The sequence below is a fragment of the Stigmatopora argus genome, chromosome 24, assembly GCF_051989625.1.
Source record: "Stigmatopora argus isolate UIUO_Sarg chromosome 24, RoL_Sarg_1.0, whole genome shotgun sequence".
In the NCBI taxonomy this organism is placed as follows: Eukaryota; Metazoa; Chordata; class Actinopteri; order Syngnathiformes; family Syngnathidae; genus Stigmatopora; species Stigmatopora argus.
This window is the reverse complement of record NC_135410.1, coordinates 4,512,477-4,532,470: the sequence shown is the minus strand read 5'-3', so window position 1 is coordinate 4,532,470 and position 19,994 is coordinate 4,512,477. Positions and strand designations below refer to the sequence as shown.

The window sequence follows — 19,994 nt, the reverse complement described above, 5'->3', positions numbered from 1 at the left end:
TGAATGTTCGTAAGTAGGGGAGCGTCTGTACATCACTTTCCTCCTTATTCAAATATGAAAGCAATGAGAGCATGTTACATTACTTTATACCTGTTCCCAAACACTGTGCCGCGGCACACTGGTGAGCAATTCAGGTGTGCCGCGGGAAATTGCTACAAGTCATACAATGTAATATTCAGAGGGAAAAATTAATATGAATATAGCAAAATTAAAAGTGAACTTTTACAAGGTTAAAATCAAAATATGATCTCATTACATTTTCTTACCCGCTTTATCCTCATTAGGGTCGCAAGTGGTGCTGGAGCCTTTCCCAGCTGACCCAAATTGGTGGCCAGCCCATCACAGGGCACAAGGAGACTGACAACCATGCTGTTACAGCTGTCAGCCGGGGTATACATTATGTTGTGGGTTGTATTGTTTTGTGTTTGGTTTTGTTTTGCAGGTGCCCGAAGCTGTGGCTCCACACCTGTGGCAGAGCCCTGCCCAGGCCAACACAGCTGTGACAACTTCCCACTCATCCCTCCTCCAATCACGGTCTACATCCTGCCCTTACTTAAACCCTCCTATTTTTCAGTTCTGTCTGGCATGCAGGTGCTAAGGCAGTGGAGTCCTTACTTGCTTTAGAAGACACCATGTCTAAAGTTAAGTAAGTTTTGTTTGCCCCAGCTTCACCTTATTTGTGAGTACTATGTTCATTGTTATATTGGGTATTTGTGTTGTGATAAAGTTAATTATTTAGGGCTGCATAGGGGGACTTTAGATAAGTTTAGACACCCCGGGGTATACATATACAGTGGTACCTCGTCATACGACCGCTCGTCAGGCAAAATTCTCGTCTTACGGCGGAAATTTCGATCGAATAATTTGCCCGTCATGCGATCAAAATTTCGTGATGCGACCAAGCCAGGTCTTTTTTGCATATCTTTCGTGTATAACAATATTTACGAGCACGGAACGATTAATTCAGACGAGTTTCTCCTAAGACCAGGAAACGCACAACACGCATGCGCAGGCAAAAAGAGGGCTTTCTGGGTAATGAAGCATACTCGTGCACACAACACCCATATGCAGTGGCAACCTTTCTCAGAATAAAACTTCATTACCCACAATCAATACGTGGGTAAGCGCAACTATTGTATTTCCTGTTATTCTTTCTAAGGAAGGAAGCTCCCGCGATCGTTCTTTAAAGACTATTTCTCGTTGGCAAATGGTCGTGCGTTATCCTATTTTGAGGACATTTGTGTGCATCATTTTGGGAATATTTTGAAGGCAATACAACAGCAAACAGTCCATTGATAGCGAACGTGAGGGTGGAGGCGTGGCAAACCGCCAACCCGGAAAACGAAGGTAACAAAAGATTACAACAAAATTAGAATTCAGTTTTGTGTAAAGTTACATTAAACGTATGTTTGAGTGTCTGTATATATTAATCCAAGTTAATTTAAATCTGTTTGTTCCGTTTACGAGTGCGTTGTCGTGGAAAAAAAACGAACCCCCCCCCACACACCCCCAAACGTCTCTGTCTCCCGTCGGCGAAATCTGCCCAATTTCAGTTAGATTAAACACATTTATTACTATTAAACCACTAGTTATGTGTTACTTTGTTAATAGATGGCAAATTAGAAGAAATAAAACATTTTTTCCAATCCAATATCCTGTTTTGGGTGTTTTTTCAGAGGGCTGGAACGAATTAATTTGTTTTCCATTCATTTCAATGGAAAACGTCCCCTCGAGTTACGAGAATCTCGTCATACGAGCTCAGTTCCGGAACGGATTAAGCTCGTATCTCGAGGTACCACTGTAGTTGTTTGCACTTATACATGTAGTTTATTTCTGTCTAGACTTTTATTCCATCAGTTCTCATAGTGGCACCCGTGGGCTTTATTTCCTGTATTTTGGGGTGTTCATTTGAACACCTGTCTGGGGGGGTGTTTTTTTACCTTTTTCATTTAAGGGTGCCACTTTAGTATCTTTTGCTTCCCCTATGTTGTCCCGTAGTCCCGGTTTTCTGTTGACTTTGGTGTTAATAAATTATCATTTAATGTTAATTGCCTTGTGTGTCTGTCTCCTCATTGGCCGGGTTTTTCTGCTGTGGTAGTTGAGACTCCCTGGTACATCTTACCACCAGGGGGAGTCGTAACACATGCACACTCACACCCACACCTAGGGGCAATTTAGAGTGTCTAATCAGCCTACCATGCATGTTTTTGGAATGTGGGAGGAAACCGGAGTACCGGGAGGAAACCAACGGGGAGAATATGCAAACTCCACACAGATGAACGTGACCTGGACTGTGAGGCCGACGTGCTAACCACTCGCTCCACCGGGCCGCCCTCAAAATATGATGAACGTTAAATTATAGATTATGTAAAATATGCTGACTCACTATTTGCAATTGTTTGTTAGTGTTGCATCGGTTTGGTGTGAGTAATGAAAAATGTCGAGTCATGTTAAGACATCAGCTCTACAGTTGTTTGGGCGTATCAGCCCACACCCCGTTTCTGTTATCTTCTCTGTGCAGCATCATGTTTTCACATATAAATAGATGCACAAACTGTTCGTTCGGAGAGAGTTGCGGCAAATAGGCTGTGCGCTCGCAGCCGTTCGACTTCTCCCCATCCTGTAGTCTGGTAATAAACTTATCTCCTTTAAATTGGTCTCCCTCTTTCTTAACCTGCTCTTGAAGTTGTTTTACAGATCTATCATACTTTGGTGCCGAGACCAACACGCCAGCAATTGCCGGAGCAGCGACGGAGCGCGACGAAGGGCAAAATAAAGACTGTCGACAGCATCCTCTATTCCTCCATTGAAAGGGTCAGCCCGACGGACGTTCCCTCGCCGCTCCGGTGATCTGGTGACGGGTTCCCGAACTATGGCAGGTTCGGAACGAGAAAGATCGTGAGTTCACCCTTTGATTTCTGTCTCCGTGAAGTGTGATAATTTGAATGAGTTTTATCACTGCGGTAGTGTTGAATGTTCGAGGTCTAGACCGACGTAGGTAGAACATGAATGTTTGTTGTCTGGACCGACGTAGGTAGAACAAGAATAGAGTCAGGGACTCCGCTAAGAGACAGTCAGGGACTTGTGGTCTTGGTGTCTTCAGAGATATTGGGTGAATCACGAAGTATTGAGATCAATTTGGTAAATTTAGAATACAATTGTTGTTTAAACTATTAAGTAAGTGATTAATATGGATCGGAAAGCGACAAGAGAGATGGGTTTGTTGCCAGACTGCAGAATGGAGATCGGAGGGTTGCCAGATGTGGGGTATGTGCGGAAGCGTAGTGTGGGGGGTTGCCTGTGTCTGCCGCGATGGGTGGAGAGGCATGGTTTCTGTCCCAATTTGAGGGATGTGGAAGGTTTGATGAACGTAGTAAAGATTTTTGGAAAGTAAATAGAAAAGATTTTGGTAAGTGAATAGAAGAGTTTTGTAAGTGAATAAAAAAGAGTTTTGTAAGCATGAAGAAAAGATTATTGCAACTAGAAGTGGAACGCCCCCCAAATTGAAGCCTCCGCCCCGCAGGTTGACGACAGAATTGTGATAAGAGTGAGCTACAGAAAATGGCTCTTATCTTAAGTCAACACGTATTTTACGTGGGGGTTAGACAAGTCGGATGCAGGAGCAACTCAGCCAATGATTTTATCTACCCTTGGGTGCGTTAGCAATATAGGGGTGATTTGCGAATTAGACCTTAAGTATTAAGAATTATTTGGTTGTTAATGATATCAAACATGAAAATAACAATGCAGAAATGGCATTCATCCAAATTATTAAGTAAATTGTACCTGGCTGGTTTCGATAAAATAATTGATTTAGGATAGGCATGATTTCCCTAGGACGGAAGAGGCATGGAATGTTTTTTAGTGCACGAGAAACATTCCTTGTTTTGCCCTGAACAGGTGAAATATGCTTTGTCGTGGGTCATATTAATGACGATTAGAATATTAATGATATACGGATTGCATAAGCATCGAACAATTGATGTCAACCAAATGACGTTGACCTATTTCCTTTGGGGATGATTATTGCTAATAGGACAGCAAAAGGTGGTTAGCTGCCAAGAAGCCCCAGACTGGGGATGGCGCTCTCCACTAGTGATGAAAAAAATTGCAGACTACTGATGTCTGATTATGAGTGTGTGCGTGAAGGGTTGTTTGTCTTTTTGTGTTCTTGATTGGCTGGCCACCAAGATATAATCAATCGATCAGATATCAAGGTGGAAAAGGATTTGGAAATTTGAAATCAATTGCTGAAATTGCCAATAAGCCCTTTTTTAGGGATGGCAGTGACAAATTATGGAATATATATATATATATATATATATATATATATATATATATATATATATATATATATATATATATATATATTCCATATATTCCATATATTCCATATATATATTCCATATATTCCATATATTCCATATATTCCATATATATATATATATATATATATATATATATTGTCAAATGATTTTTTTTCACTACAAAAAAAGAAAGAACTTTTTTATATTGGTTTTATTGTCTCCATATTAAAAATATATTGTCAAATGATTTTTTTGCTGAAAATGCAGCAGCAGTACTCCAAATGTTAAACTTGAAGTGGAGGAACAAATAATCTACTCTGCGAAATGGGGAATTTGGGAGGACTGAGAAGAAAAAACTAAGACAGTGCATGTAATGAAATTCCAAAGAACCATTGATTTATAGTGATAATGGCACCCAAATTGTGTTACCATACAAATTGCCATTATTCACTACACAATTGGAACTGCATAATGAGGCTAATCTGGCTGACTACATAAAAAAGAAAGAACTTTTTTATATTGGTTTTATTGTCTCCATATTAAAAAAAGGTGAAAGCATTTCAATTGAGACTAAACCTTCTTACAAAGGGTTAAAATAAATGACCAGAAAAAGAGAAGCTACAATGGGAAACAGAAGGAGCCACTCAACACAAGAACGGCCTCTATGCAGTAGAAAACAAGCCATGCGTCCCACGATCACTGTTTGCAGTGATTGCCAAATTGAGCCATGGGAGGAGCCATGCCTCAAGAGGAGGGATAGTATAGCCCCAGAGGTCTCCAAACCTACTTTAATTTTTTTTGTAGCATCTGTCTCACCTGCTGTAGACACAACTCTCAAGGCAAAGAACGACCCAAGCGCGGAACAAGGCGAACTGGGACATATCCCTTTGAGGTTCTGAACATGGATTCCATTGAACTGAACCAAAATGGCACATACAAGTACTGTCTGGTGATCATTGACACAGTTACCAAGTGGGTTGAGATATGCCCATCCAAGAAAGCTGAAGAGACAGGAGAAACAGATTCTCTCACTCAGTGGTTATGCAAAATGTTCCAAGAAAGAACTGTGATTAATGCAAATGATCTCCCGACATATTCTCTGCCTCCCACACAGAAGGTCCTGTCCCCAGGTGACCTGGTACTCGTCAAGGTGATAAAAGGAAGGTGCTGGTCATCTCCACGTTGGGACAGGGCCTCACCGTGTGATTTTGACCGCTAACTTCACCAAGTTGGCCACCACCGTCAAAGCTGATGAACGAGTGTTGGAGCTCACGACCATGATCCAGTGTGGGGCTCGGATGTCCCCCTCGAACACAAACACTGGTCAGTCTCCAAAAATTCTGATGGGTCTGTTCCCCTAGTACTCGTCAAGGAACAGCAAAGAACATACTACATCTGGAAACCATTGACTCCAGATTCCAGGCCTATGTCAATGCATCAGTCCGACAACAACAAGGCCGAGAAGTCCAAATCACCGCCGTCAAAATCAAAGGAAGAGACACCTGGATACATCAGTCCCACTGTGGAGTACAAGAATGAAGTGGTTGGTCATCGTCATCACCGCTCTGTGTTCCACCACATGAGGGGATCTCCCGGAACCTTGGTGCACTCCCGCTGGAGGAGAGGGCCCCACTAGCTGGTTCCAGAGGCGGTCAGGGAACCTCCATATCTGCAGCCCGTCGGCCAGGACACCCATTGTCGTCCAGGTCCCGTTGATCACCCTACAGCTTGCTCACTTGGGGATACAGGGGACCGACTGCGGGAGATCCGCTTCCGCAACGGGGTTGGCTTGACTGGTTCCTCTCGGGCTCATGGACACAGACTCTTTTGAAAGCCCTAGTACCGTTCGTAACTGTTATTGCTCTCGTGCTTCTTATCCTAACCTGTTGTATGCCCTGCTTCTCAGCTTTGATCAAACGTACCATTGATGCCACAGTCGAACGTACCATGATTGTCGGTCTAAACTCCAGTTCGAAGTAATTTTGTTCAAAAGTAGCGTCGCTAACAAACGAGGTTCCGATATTTTTTATACTCACAAACAGGAAGGAATTGTAAGATATGCTGACTCACTAATTGCAATTGCTTGTTGGTGTTGTATCGGTTTGGTGTGAGTAATGAAAAATGCCGAGTCATGTTAAGACATCAGCTCTACAGTTGTTTGGGCGTATCAGCCCACACCCTGTTTCTGTTATCTTCTCTGTGCAGCATCATGTTTTCACATATAAATAGAGGCACAAACTGTTCGTTCGGAGAGAGTCGCGGCGAATAGGCTGTGCGTTCGCAGCCGTTCTAGCTCTCCCCATCCTGTAGTCTGGTAATAAACTTATCTCCTTTAAATTGGTCTCCCTCTTTCTTAACCTGCTCTTGAAGTTGTTTTAAGATCTATCAGATTACTATTACAATAATCTAATTGTGAAAAACTCATTTTGTTGCTTATTTTTCTCTAACATGAACTGGAGGGCATCAAATTTTCCCGACGCAAAGTCTGTGTAAGCACAACATTTTTGGCGTAATATTAGGAGAATGAAGTAATATTTGTGCCGCAGCTCAAAAAAAGGTTGGGAAACACTGCTTTATAAGAAAAGAGAACATTAAATATGATGATTTTAAAAAGTATTTTTGTTGTTCTGTTGTGCAACAAAGATAAGACAACTTGGAGCCTTCATTGACTGTCTCACTCTTATTGTCGCCAAGGCATAACTCAGTAAGGACCTTAAGAAGCTAAATCAACATTGCATATTCTCTTTTGCAAAATAATTTAAAAGAAAAACATCTTACCATGTGTTTCAAATAAAATATTTCGCCGTCTGTTAGCGTTGCAGTCGCTGTCTCATTCCAGGGTCTTTACATCAGTCAAGTCGTGGCTGAAGCTTCCCGTATAGAGGCCTGATCAAATATACTTTTTAAATTGGCTTTTTGTTCTCTAATTGGCCAATGTTGAACATATATCGGCCTCCAATACAAATAAAATTGAAGCGTACATTGGTGGTTATGCAACATACATCAACATAAATTGTAAGAATTTTCAATGCATTTCTGAATATGGGTAGAATAGATCATTTTGACAGGTGATCTTTGTTGGTTGCCTAAGGGAAAAAAAGGTAAGTCGCGGGAGCTTTGGCTCTTTGAAAAGTAGATCTGGAGCGAAACGGTATGAACACCCCTGAGTTATAAACTCATCAATATTCAAATCTTTGAATTGAGCATTACTGGCTGAATTCGAGGATGAATTTGGCATCCACATGTCCATTTTCTAGCAGCATGATCAGTTTTAGTGCTCATTGACACAAACTGACTCCACACCTCTTCGTGATTTCTGTTTGGCTGCCAAATAATGAGCCAGATTGCTTGGATAGTTTGCGGTTTCTTGCACATTTATTAACATTATATTTATTGCTATCTTGCTATTCAGATGTTGATTCCCTCTTGATTTTGATTTCTTTAATATATAAGGGTTATGATTACCGTATTTTCACACCTATAGGTGCGCACTTAAAAGTCTAAAAAAAATTCCAAAATGGCCGATGCGCCCAATCGGTTGGTGCGCCTTGTCTGTGCACTAAATTCAATTTTTGTATGGCCCTGACTGCTTGAGTGCCTGGTTTTATTTCTTGCCGGCACACTACTTATTGTGATCAACCCAGCGGACGTTCACCCTAAAATTTGCCTCCCCACGCATTCCAAGCATTACTGTAAATCCATCCAAAACATCCCAGGGGTGTGGCAAGGCATTTGACTTCCGTGTGCTCGCAATGCTTTTAACCCTCAAAACCGCTCACAATACAGAAAGAAACAGAATATTAGAGCTATACAGAGGAAATGCCTGACGTGAATGACAACAGAATGTGGGTGGGAACGCTTAGAAAATGGGCTAAAGCCATGGATCGAACACAATTTAACATCTTTGCTGATGGATTGCTAACGGATGGCCAACATGGTAGTTCGGCCAGGCAGCGTCACACGAGTTACGTGACGATTTGGATTGAATTGTCGATGCTGATATGACAGTGAGGAGAATCAAAGGCTTGAGAGTGATGCATGTCACGAGTTACAATGGATTGTGGATGACTGGGCTCAAGTGTCGGCCAGCACTGTTGTTTGAGCTTTCGGCATAGCCGGAATCAAGTTCCCGAAATGCGCAACCCGGACTGACAGTGGAGCCTAGCCCTAGCATGTTAAAAACCGAACTCTATATCAGAGTGTAAGTTTCAGTAATCCTTATAAAGCGTGATTTATAGGTGTGTGAGTGTGTGTATGTTAAGATTCTCTCGCTAAGTTTGTCCAAACCGTGCAACGTAGAGAGTTGAATTTTTTTTATGGTGGCCAGAAACGGCTGTCACCCGACACTAATAGACGAGTGATTGAATTTCTTCACCTTCTCTAAGTGTGTGAACTCAACTGTTATTTGTTACAGCTGAAAGCAGAGTTTATGTATGAATCGTTGTTTTTACATGATGTGCCCTGAACGCACCGCGTGGCTGATTGGTCCGCCAGCTAGTTTCTAGGTGCTCCGCGGAACCCTTTTTTCTGTCGTAACGGGAGTTATAAAACATCCACCCATCCATAAATCACGCTTTATCTGTTCTCTAATATTATAAAGCGTGATGTACAGATGGATGTGTGTGCAGACGTGGAAACTCGCTGGTGGAAATTCTCCCCAAAATTACGTTTGTAAATGACGTGGAAAGGCATCTTAGGTCAGCGCGTCCAGTCTTTCCGTCACAAGAAAAATAAAAGTGTTTCGGGGAGCAGGAATAGATAAAGCGTGATTTATGGATGGGTGGATGTTTTATGTTAACATTCTCACGGTACTTTTGTCCAAACCCTGCATCGTAGAGAGTTGACATTATGGTGGCCAGAAACGGCTGTCGGATCCAAACCTTGTACAGAGTTTAAATTTTTGAATTTCTTCACCTTCTCTAAGTGTGTAAACTCAATCTTTTATTTGTTAAACAACCATTTTTCAAGAGATTTTTTTTATAGCGCAACAATTGTCTTTTGGTTCTAAACAAGCGGTGCCCCCTGCTTGCAATAAAGCATTATCAAACGTAGTTTTGCTCTTGCTGTCTTTAAAAAAACACGCTAGCAGCTAGCCTAACAAACGCTAGCAGTTAGCATAATAAACGCTAGCGGATACCGTAACATACGCTAGCGGCTAGAATAGCATACGCTAGCCTAGTGTCATGCTAGAGCCTTTTCCGAGGAAGCGCCCAATGTTTTGACAAAAAACTGAAAATTTAACCGCAAATGAGACAGCGCCCTATCAGATGGTGGATTTTATAGGTGTGAAAATACAATAGTTTACATTTCGCGGAAAATAATACTATATATATGTCCTACCTTGGTGGTCGTGGGGATAAGATGAGTGACATCATTAAGGCTATGCAAATGAGGAACCAGTTCCAACCATAAATTAACCTGAGAAGAAAAGACAAAATTTTATCTATTTGTGATGTGACAGCAAAGTAAAGAAAATAATCAGGGTATGGTAAAAATTTGCAGCAGGCGAACGAGAGGGAAATGTTGGTGCTCAACTTAGGAACGTCAGTCATATGTTATAAACTTGCTCTGGGAGATAAACATTCTGTCTAATTATTTTAGGAAACACTTCCTTTACGTACCTTTTTGCTGCCTCTTGGTCTGCAGATGAGGCTTCTCCATGCAAGAGGTTTGGAACAAGAAACCCTGCCCTTTCTTGAACTTTTCAAACCAGACCTTGCTTGCAATGAAATAACGAGGCTCACTCGCGGCACTGGTACTTGGGTGAGGCTCGCATTCATGCTCTTCCTCAGGAGCTAAGTAAACGTATGAGGTCTTGGCATTGGTTCGCATCATGTTTGTATCCAGAGGAATGTTTTTCGCCCTGCATTCTGACTGATATCTTGACAATGATTTTATTCCTCATGGTTACCACTCGCTTGTTATCCTTTGAAAAGGAAATTATGGCTCTCTTTAAAATGTTGGCCTCTCCCTTTTTAATGTAACGCACGGTAGATTGGTTAATATTGTAATGACGTGCTACATACTTTTTGCCCGCCTTCAGCATGTCGAGCAACTTTACATTTTCGGTCATGGTCATCATCTTTCAGTTTTTCTTCAACTCATTTGATGCCTTCAATGATGGTGGACGCCCGGGAGACATTTGGCAGAAAAATTCACAGATGTAAATGTGGTATAGACTGGCCAACTGCCTCTACAATTGTTTGTTAAGATCGTGGAATGTAAGATAGGCTAAAAAACTGGTTTTACAATTGTTTGTTAAGATCATGGAATGTAAGATAGGCTAACTAGCTGGCTTTGCAATTGTTTGCTTGTATTGTGCGATGTGGCAAACTCGGTTTGACATTGTTTGTTTGCATCCCGCAATGTAAGATAGGCTGCGGCAGTTTGTGTGAGCTATAAAAATATCGTGTTTGCATACAACTTAACCCTGCAAATGTCTAACCATATCAGCCTAAAGTTTTGTTTACATAAACTTTGTCCTACATCCCTGTCTTAGATATATTACCCTGTTTTCCTATATAAAGACTGACCCACTGTTCATTCGAAGAGAGAGTCGCAAGGACAACAGACTGTGGGCGTGTTTGCAGCTGTTTGAGCTCTCTCCCCATCGTGCAGTCTAGTAATAAACCTATTTCCTATTAAATTGATCTCACTCTTTCTTAACCTGCTCCTGAAGTTGTATTTCAGATCTATCAGTAAAATACAAACAAATGTGGAAATGTGGAATTCACTCGAAGTATAGTATTCTGTCTCCGTACGCGATGCGAAACGCAATCCGCTGGAAACAAGAAAAGACCATGCTGCATGTTTGGCAGCTGTTTATAGTTTTCGGCGTGCCCTTTCTTTTTCTGTGGTACATTTACTTCTTTTTTGGTCAGAACCAACGATTTCAGCGCAGAAGAAGAAGCGGTACCCTGACTTTCACCATTTTTTAGCGCCATTTTCACCGCCATTTTTCATCTGTCTTCCAGTTGCGACACAAAGTCATACCAACCATCACAGAGAAGTCTGCGTAATAGACTCATCAGCAATTGAGTCCACCTGCATTGAGTAAGATGGTTGGCTGCAAACTGTCGACAGGTAAGGCCTCCTAGGGACATTCAAAACCTGGGTCAACTAACATGGCATTATACCCAGGATCCGGCGGCCACTTCTCATCTACACCTTACCAATCTCCGCAGTCAAAAGGAGACTGAGCAGCATCGCTCTCTCTGGTCACCACAACAAAATACTGCTGTCCTTTAGATCCTTGGAGGAAGGATTCAAGGTGACAAGGACCAGAGAATTTAGGTAGTACAGCTTTGGGCGGAGCAGGCTCGACCCTCTAAGATAACAATTGCCTTTGTAAATGATGGGGAGCAGGCATCCATGGCCAGAAGAAAATCTGCTGACATCCTGGTCTCTGCAAGAGACTAGCAGCTGTTGGTGGACCTCCAACAACAAGTTCCCCAGCCACATCACTGTCACTACTCTGTGGCCAGAGTCCAAGGAGCAACTGCTGTTGCTGGAACTGATGGTACCATGTGAAGATTGGTTTGAGGAAACCTTTGTGAAGAAACTTGTCTTGTCTACAGGTCTCATCAACAAGCTAAGTGGAGAGCATAATACCTCCATATAGAGGTTGGATGCAGGGGATTCGCAGCCCACTCTTTGGCCAGAACCTTTAGTGTGTTAGGCATTGAGCAAGAGAGGAAAAGGAGAGCCATCTGGATTACCAACGGCATGGCAGAGAGACCATCAAGATGTAAGTGGCTCAAAATAGGAGAATCATGGAGACATGGTAGTTGGCCAACTGGACACACTATCACTCCTGTTTGGGTCACCTGCAGAGAGGTGTAGAATGTTCGAAAGACCCGAAACACCACATCATCCCATGAGCATACCTGAAGATGTGTCCAGAGACGTGACCGGACGTTTCGGCGAAAGACGTTTGGTCGACGGATTCGCCGCCGGTCATTTCGTCGAACGGACGTTTCGTCGTCGCCGGGTTTGCTTGCTCTCAAAATTATAATCAGAGAGAGAGTGAGTTTGAAATTGCATTGACAATGTAAGAGCATTAAGATCTAAATACAGTGGTACCTCGTCACACGACCGCTCATCATACAAAATGCTCGTCTTACGGGGGAAATTTCGATCGAATAATTCGCCCGTGATGCGGTCAAAATTTCGTGATGCGACCAAGCCAGGTGGCCATGGCATTTTTTTTTTGCATATCTTTCGTGTATAACAATATTTACGAGCACCGGATGAGTTATTCAGACCAGGAAACGCACAACGCGCATGCGCAGGGAAAAGAGGGCTTTCTGGGTAATGAAGTATACTCGTGCACACAACGCCGACAGGCAATGGCACTCTATCATTGGCGCCGTTCGAGGGGATGCGAACACAGATGCTACAAGCTAAAAGGAGCCGCTAGCCAGCGCCCCCGAAGCTCCCATGAGCAGCGGCGCGTTCGCTGATAAAAGACTGCTGTTCGTTGGCAAGTGGTCGTGCGTTATCCGATTGTGAGGACATTTGTGTGCATCATTTTCGGAATATTTTGAAGGGAATATTACGACAGCAAACAGCCCATCGATAGTGAACGTGAGGGTGGAGTGTTTGTTCCGTTTACGAGTGCGTTGTGTGGAAAAAAAAAACGAAGCCCCCCGCCCCTTTTGTGCCCCTAATCCAATATCCTGTTTTTGGTGTTTTTTTCAGAGAGTTGGAACGAATTAATTTGTTTCCCATTCATTTCAATGAGAAACTTCCGCTCGAGTTACGAGAATCTTGTCATACGAGCTCAGTCCCGGAACGGATTAAGCTCGTATCTCGAGGTACCACTGTATCCAGGTAATCTCTCGCTCTCAAAATTATAATCATGAGAGAGAGAGTTTGTAATTGCATTGACAATGTAAGAGCATCCAGATTCGCTCGAATTGGCGTGTGTGTACATGAGAGAGAGTGAGTTTGTAATTGCATTGACAATGTAAGAGTATTAATATCTAAAATCAAAATTATCAATACGTTGCGTATTATTGGCGTGTGTACATGTTATTCGTCGCCGGATTCTCTCGCTCGCTCCCGGATTCGCTTCGCATTTGCCTTTGCCCAGGCATTTACGATTGGGGGGAGTGGACTCGGCGGCTTAATATTGATCCATATATAATATATAGTTCGCAGTCTACTATGAAGACCCGAATAATAGTAGGCACTGGAATAATAGTAGGGAGTGGAAAATTCCAAATGAATTAATAATAGTAGGCACCGGAATAATAGTAGGCAGTGGAAAATTCCAAAAATAATGAATATTAGTAGGCACGAGATAATTAGTGTCTAAACAGATTCGATGCATAGAATTAAAGCTATGATGGAATATTTATTATAAAATCATAACAAGGACAATCATTATTATTTTAATCAACAGTTTACTAGTAGCATGAAACAAAATAATATGTTTAAATTCCACAATTAGCTACCAATTAAAGTCATGATGATCGATTACATAATTGCACGTTCTTACTAGTACTAGTACGTTAGTAAAAACAGCACGTGTGCTTTACACGTAGAAAGTTAATGACATAGAACAACATACCTGTCAACTTATACGTTTTCCCCGTATTTTATACGTTTTTTGATCATTTCAAATTGTGTACGCCGTATAACAACTTTTGTACGGGATTTTTTTTAAGTACGTTTTTTGTAAAACGGATCTCGTTTTACGCATTACGGCTCTAATCCGGATCGTCTCGGTCACTGGTAGCAGACGAAAACGTCATCGTCAACTGCTAATATTGTCATGCTTTAAGCATGATATGCGCACACGCATTTCCCTTTCACACGAAACAGGAAATGATTAAATCATTTCCTGTTTCGTTATTTAAGCAGCTATGAGTCGTAGCGCTTGGGTCCGAATACATTCACGGTCGCGTCACGACAACGCGGCGCGACCATAACACTTTTACGTGCACCCTATGTGAGTAAATATGTGCCGCGTTGCATTTGTACGGTTTTCTATTGCTTAATACGGGGAATTCCAATCATTAATACGGGGAGGAATTGGCCCAGGTTGACAGGTATGGAACAATGTTGCTGCTGCACGGACTTAATTGAGGCAAAAATTAATAATCGTAGGCACCCGAATAAGAATCGTAGGCATGCGAAAATTTGAGTTGAAAAAATAATCGTAGGCATACGATTATTCGGGTCTTCATAGTAGCTTTGAATGCTCTGTTGACGCCAATCTAGCAGCTGGAGTTCTTTTGTCAATCCACCCGGAATGACTGCGAGCACCAAATTAGTGTGCTCAGTCATATCGGGTGGATCGACAACATGGCCACGATAATCGAAAAACCACGAAGTAGAATCACCCGTACTACATGTTTTTGCTCCTATACTGAAATACAAGTACACAAGTAGAATTATCAAGTGTATTTATTAAATATTACAGCTATAAGCATATGAAAAAACTACTGTATTTTCTGAAACACTTTATCCTCATTAAGGTCGCGGGGGATGCTGGAGCCTATCCCAGGTGACTCCGGGCCAGAGGCAGGGGACACCCTGAATCGGTGGCCAGTCGATCGTTGGGCACGAGGAGACAGACAACCATTCACGCCAACACTCATACCAAGGGGCAAATTTAGAGTGTTCAATCAGCCTATCATGCATGTTTTGGGAATGTAGGAGGAAACCGGAGTACACGTATAAAATCTGGGGAGAATATGCAAACTCCACACGGGTGGACCGACCTGGATTTGAACCCAGGACCCCAGAGCCGTCAGGCCGATGTGTTAACCACTCGAGCTGCCGGGCCGCCCGACTACTGTATTAATATCTAAATATAATCTATATATGGGTGGCCCGGCGGATGAGTGGTTACAGCTCTGGGGTCCTGGGTTCAAATCCAGGTCATGTCCATCTGTGTGGAGTTTGCATGCGTGGGTTTCCTCCGGGTACTCTGGTTTTCTCCCACATTCCAGAAGCATGCATGGTAGGCAAATTGGACACTCTAAATTGGCCCTAGGTATGGGTGTTGGAGTGCATGGTTGTACGTGCAATGCGATTGGCTGGCCACTGATTCAGGATCTCCCCAGACTCTGGCCTGGAGTCAGCTGGGATAGGCTCCAGCACCGCCCGTCACCCCAATGAGATGAGAATAAAGCAGTTCAGAAAATGAGATATAAACTATATTTAAAGAAATTGTACTTTAAATACTGTACTCACAGCGAAATAAGTTCATATCTGCTTAATTTAAATTTAAAAAAGGGTTATTGGGAGCTTTACTCAAAGTCTTTTTCGTAGGATTCGAGAGGCATTGATATCATCGATAGAATCTGCAGGAGGCGCCGTAGGGGAGCTTTTCAGGAGGAGCTTTTGTGAGAGGTTTTCGGCACACAAGGAAGATGTTGTAGTGGAGTTGTAACTGCTGTTTCTATTTAGCTAAAAATATGCTTTTGTACAAGGACATTAAACTGAAAAAAAGTACTCGTAGCTAATAGTAAGACAACAATGTTCTTAATCTTTATTGCCGTCATTGTTCTGGGGGAAATTAAACTTCCACTCTGATTCTCCACGCTGTCCAGTGTCAATTACTGTATTTACTAGCACATAAACCGCTTTTGTCAGACAAAAAAAATGATGACTGTATCGAGGGTACGGCTTATATGCGCATAAAAACGCAGCATGCACGAAACTGCCAATTGACGACGATGACGTCACGACAAAAAATGGCGCCTTCGTGACGTCACAACGCAAGACAATATGGCAATATATGGTCATTTATTTCAAAATAAATAAAAGATAAACAGATAAAATGCTAAACAAAATGTATTTGGACAAAATAAACCGTATCTTGCATAAAACGTGAAAAAAATTCTGGAAAAGCGATGGTGTCTGCCGTATCGTCGGCCGGAGTTTGCACTTTGAAACAAGTCACCTGGGATAGGCTCGCGCACCCCCGTGACCCTAGTGAGGATAAAGCGGTTCAGAAAATGAATGAATTATTTTTTTACTCTTATTTACATTTTTTTAATCAGAAAAGGTTCAAATATTAAATCTATCATGTTTTAACCTATTGGTTTTTTTTTTATTTAAAAAGGAAAGAGTAATTAGTGCATTTAAAAAAATCAGTTTGTTTACAATGAAAAATGAAAGGGGAATGAGGAAATTCTAGATAAAATATTTAAATATTTTTCAAAAATTGGATTAAAATAAATAGATCAAAAGCCCTTAATATTTAGTTTGGTATAGATTTTAAAAAAGTTTGTTTGAGTGTTTTTTTAGTAAGGGAAAACATCTTTTAATCATTTGGTTTTTCAATTCAAAAGGAAACAAAATATTTTTTTAATTATGATCAAACACAGTTTAAAAAATAAAATTTTGGATTAAAAAATTGCAATTATTGATTTACAAAGGGGAAAAAACAGGAAATATTCCCTATACATCTCTTAACTTCATTTGAATGTGATCATAAAACAGAACGTCGGCACTCATGATTTACTTTCTCGGGCCGTACAAAATGATGTGGCAGGCCAGATTTGGCCCCCGGCCTGCCACTTTGACAACTGTGACCTATGTAATGTGGAAGTTAAATGTTTGTTTTTCATATAGCATTGTATACATCACATATTGATATATACAGTAGAAAGACAAGTAAACTACCTTGTTGGCACGATAGTGCTCTTTGACACGGGGTTTGAGGCCTATATGCAGGTAAAGCTGGTCTTTCTGGTTGTAGCGTGTCCAGGCCACTTCTTCAAAGCGGTTTGGCTTTGCATGGATGAATTTGGTGTCCTGGGACACAGGCTGATTAGGGTCCCTGAAAAGTAATAAATGACATTATTATACCAATATTAGAGTAAGAGAAAAAAATACCCATGAGTTTAAATACTTCAGCCTACTTCCACCTTCATTCAGAACACCTCAGCCATAGTTCGACTGCCTCACACCAATCACCCCGCACCCTGGTTTTAATACATCATCTATACCTTAGAGTCGGATTGGCAGGGACAGAAATCATATAAGGTGCATTTCCTTCAGCCGCCACATCTGTAATTCTTTTAGTGACATCATATGCTCTTGGGGGAGAAAAGTGAGAGCCAAGGGAGGGGGCAGATGGCAGTGAAGTAATTTCCTGCCACTGTCTCCAGACAGATAGACGTGGCCTGAATTTGAACCCAGGACCCCAAAGCTGTGAGGACAGCACTCTAACCACTCGCGCCACCGGGCCGGATCATCAATGTGAAATTTGCGGACGATACAACGGTGGTGGAGATGATCAAAGGGGAGAATGAGACGGCCTACAGAGATGAGGTCCTTAGACTCAGCAAGTGTTGCGGTCTCAACAACTTGACGCTGAACATCTCCAAAACCAGAGAACTCATCCTGGACTTTCGACGCAATAAGGCTGCTCCGTCACCCTGTAGATTAATGGCAAATGTGTGGAGCAATTAGAGACTTTCAAATTCCTAGGAGTCCACATCTCTGCTGATCTTACTTGGGCGGCAAACACCACAGTGCTCATCAAGACGGCGCAGCAGAGGCTACATTTCCTGAGAGTACTCAGGAAGGAGCAACTGAACAACAACTTGCTGGTGACCTTCTACCGGTCTGCCATTGAGAGCATGCTGACCTACGCTGTATCAGTGTGGCATTCAGGCTGCACAGAAGCCGACCGGAAAAGGCTACAGAGGGTGATCAACACAGCCCAAAGATCATCAACCTACCATGTCCAGCATCTACGAATCCTAGTGCCTTAGAATGGAAGAGAGCATTATAAAAGACAATATGCATCCCACCTTCTTCCCAAGAGCTGTCACCATACTCAACTTGAGTTCTGTACCTAGACCTAATCAAGACTTATTACTACTACTTATACTTCATATGTTGACCACTTATTTATCTATTACTATACTATATTCATTTATCATCACTCTATAATGATTTTCTATGTTTTTGCTTGTGATAAGTTTATCCTTAGGTATTTCCAAATTCACCTTTCAATAAAAGAGGCATCTGAAGTCACATCTTTTAATTCTTGCAAGAAGAGAATACATCCACCCGCGTGTCCGGTCAAGATCATTCTAACAACTCGATGTCTCTCTCGCTAACTTATTCATAAGATTTTAACACCATGCCCACAGAAGCCTAAACATTTTTAGAGTCTCATAACAATTTATCTCCGTTCTCAAAACAATTGTCGAATCTTCCCAAGAGAGTTTTGATGTGAACCATCCTGAGAAGTTGATGCTTCCCAAAACAATCCACAGTTCGATGTGAACCATCTTGATGCCCAAAACAATTCACAGTTCTCTTGATGCAAACCACAGTGTTAGGTTCATCCAATTGTACGTTTATCCTTAGGTATTCCCAATTCAGCTTTCAATAAAAAAGGCATCTGTAGTCACATCACATTTAATTCTTGCAAGAAGAGAATACATCCGGACCGCTCGGCCGACCAAGATTATTCTCACGAGTGGCATTATGTCCTGCCCATTTAAGGCCTCAAACCAAAACAATTACAAGGTTATCGACTCGATCCAATTGCGTAAGCAAGAAACAAAACAATTCTATAATCAAGCAAACCTAGCGTCAAACTAGCGTCACAAATTAAAACAATATGCTTGATAGCCATCCGCTGACCCAACAACAATTTAAGCGTCCTTCACAGATCTTCATTGCGAACTCGCATCTGGGGAAAAGGTTGAGGTGTATCTTCCAGTACTCAGTCCTCGGAGCAAGAACTCAGTGTATTGTTTTATGTCCTTGCGTACTTGTATCTCTCGCTGATCCCAGCTGTCCTGGAGAGCGACCTTGGCGTAAGCGTTAGCTTCACATATTAATTCAACTCTAACATAAAAGCGATCAACACATATATATATTGTTTAATATAGTTACACATTTAGGATGAGCAAAATATATTGATTAATATAGTAAGCATGTATATTATAAGGCTTTATATTCATTGCAAACACATTTATAATAATGATTACTCCAACACACAGTCATTACTTTGGCAAGAGATGTATTAAAATGCCCTTTGTATTAATGTCAATAACTCTTCGTTGTAAGCACATATATCATATAATAATATTGATACACATTTATAATAATGATAAACCTAACAGCTTCTTTGTTGTTGCATCCATAGACTAGCGAGTAGTGCGACTTGGCACTGAACGTCTACAAAAACCATGGCACTCATCCTGGACTTCAGGCGGAACAAGCCCGCTTCACTCTGTTGACCTCACTTGGACTAATTATTATTCATTCTTATTTATTGATTATTTTTTTGTCTGTCTTTATTTGTGCACTGGGTGGTGAAAGCTTTAAATCTTATTATACTTGTATAATGACAATAAAAGCATTCAATTCAATTCATCTCATCTCATCTAATTTTCTGAACCGCTTTTATCCTCCTTAGGGTCGTGGAGGGTGCTGGAGCCAATCCCAGGGTACCCGGATGTTTCGTCGAAAGACGTTTGGTCGACGGACGTTTGGTCGACGGACGTTTGGTCGACGGACGTTTGGTCGACGGACGTTTGGTCGACGGACGTTTGGTCGACGGACGTTTGGTCGACGGACGTTTGGTCGACGGACGTTTGGTCGACGGACGTTTGGTCGACGGACGTTTGGTCGACGGACGTTTGATCGACGGACGTTTGGTCGACGGACGTTTGGTCGACGGACGTTTGGTCGACGGACGTT

General features: G+C 41.9%; 1 protein-coding gene across 2 annotated transcripts in view; it reads right to left on the bottom strand.

The window, feature by feature from the left end:
• Positions 1-19,994, bottom strand: part of nlgn1 (neuroligin 1) — a 141,094-nt gene that overhangs the window by 16,225 nt on the left and 104,875 nt on the right. For both annotated transcript variants that reach the window (XM_077594672.1, XM_077594671.1), the window contains exons 9-10: positions 16,950-17,106; positions 9,648-9,725 (exon numbers count right to left, since the gene is read on the bottom strand). In XM_077594672.1, coding sequence (XP_077450798.1) covers positions 9,648-9,725; positions 16,950-17,106 — 235 coding nt within the window. The remainder of the gene's footprint in view (positions 1-9,647; positions 9,726-16,949; positions 17,107-19,994) is intronic.